Below are 877 nucleotides of genomic sequence, written 5' to 3' on the forward strand. Positions count from 1 at the left end.
TTGAGCTCATAAAGTTTCCAGTTGCCTTAGCTTGTTAGTCATTTTCAAGAAAATGTAGTTTTAAAACTTTAAATTTAAATAATATAGTCCAAGTGGGAGATTGTTAGATTTTCTCAATAATAAAGTGCAGACTTACATTATTTAATTTATTTTACCTTTTATAAAAACAAGCTAAACTTATTTTGTCTTGATAAAGTGACAATTTTATAGCTCCTAATATGATCTAATAAAGTAAGCTAAGCATTAATATTAAATATGGACTTGATAGTGTAAGCCTTAATGGGAAACCTTAAATCCTATAATGTGTAAGACTAAGAATTCACTATATAAAGGAGACGCTAGGTCCCTTCTCCTGTCTTTAACAACATAAAGATTTCACCCATTGGAGAGTTACAAAGAAAAAAATAGAAACATCCTAGTGCATTGAGTAGTAGTAGTTAATGTGATTGGTATTATTTTAGCTATCAAATCAAGTATTAAAAATAAGGTATGCTTTTGCATCTTATGTTCCAGCTTTGTAGATCCTGGACAAGTATACGTTATTTATGCATAAGATTTCATCAAGGTAGTGTTCTACTGAGCTAAACTTCTTGCACTTCAATCAAGCTGCAATTAAACTATTATTTCTTTGTGAAAAATCCAGCTGAAAGGAGCACTAGATGCTTGCTTGGGCTTGGCCCTTGTTTGAGCCTTTTCTTCCAGCCTCCTAATTTTAGAGGGCAGTCCGCAAACAAAATGTTGAGCTCTATAACCCTCTGCAGAAAGACCGGTGAGTTTCTCAACTTTCCATCTCCCAACCAAAAACTCCAGTATATCTGCGTAGTCCTTAGCAGTGTAGACTCCAAGCCTTTGAGCAACAGCGGAATAATGATGAAAA

The 877-nt window shown here is 33.8% G+C and overlaps 1 protein-coding gene across 1 annotated transcript in view; it reads right to left on the reverse strand.

The window, feature by feature from the left end:
- Window positions 1–304: 304 nt before the first annotated feature.
- The window catches only part of LOC110427015 (uncharacterized), a 2,544-nt gene continuing 1,971 nt past the window's right edge, over window positions 305–877 (reverse strand). The window contains exon 4 of the mRNA XM_089785399.1: window positions 305–871. Coding sequence (XP_089641525.1) covers window positions 613–871 — 259 coding nt within the window. The 3' untranslated portion in view covers window positions 305–612. The remainder of the gene's footprint in view (window positions 872–877) is intronic.

Source organism: Theobroma umbraticum, unplaced genomic scaffold, assembly GCF_002168275.2.
Source record: "Theobroma umbraticum cultivar Fairchild unplaced genomic scaffold, ASM216827v3 scaffold_239.1, whole genome shotgun sequence".
Lineage (NCBI taxonomy): Eukaryota > Viridiplantae > Streptophyta > Magnoliopsida > Malvales > Malvaceae > Theobroma > Theobroma umbraticum.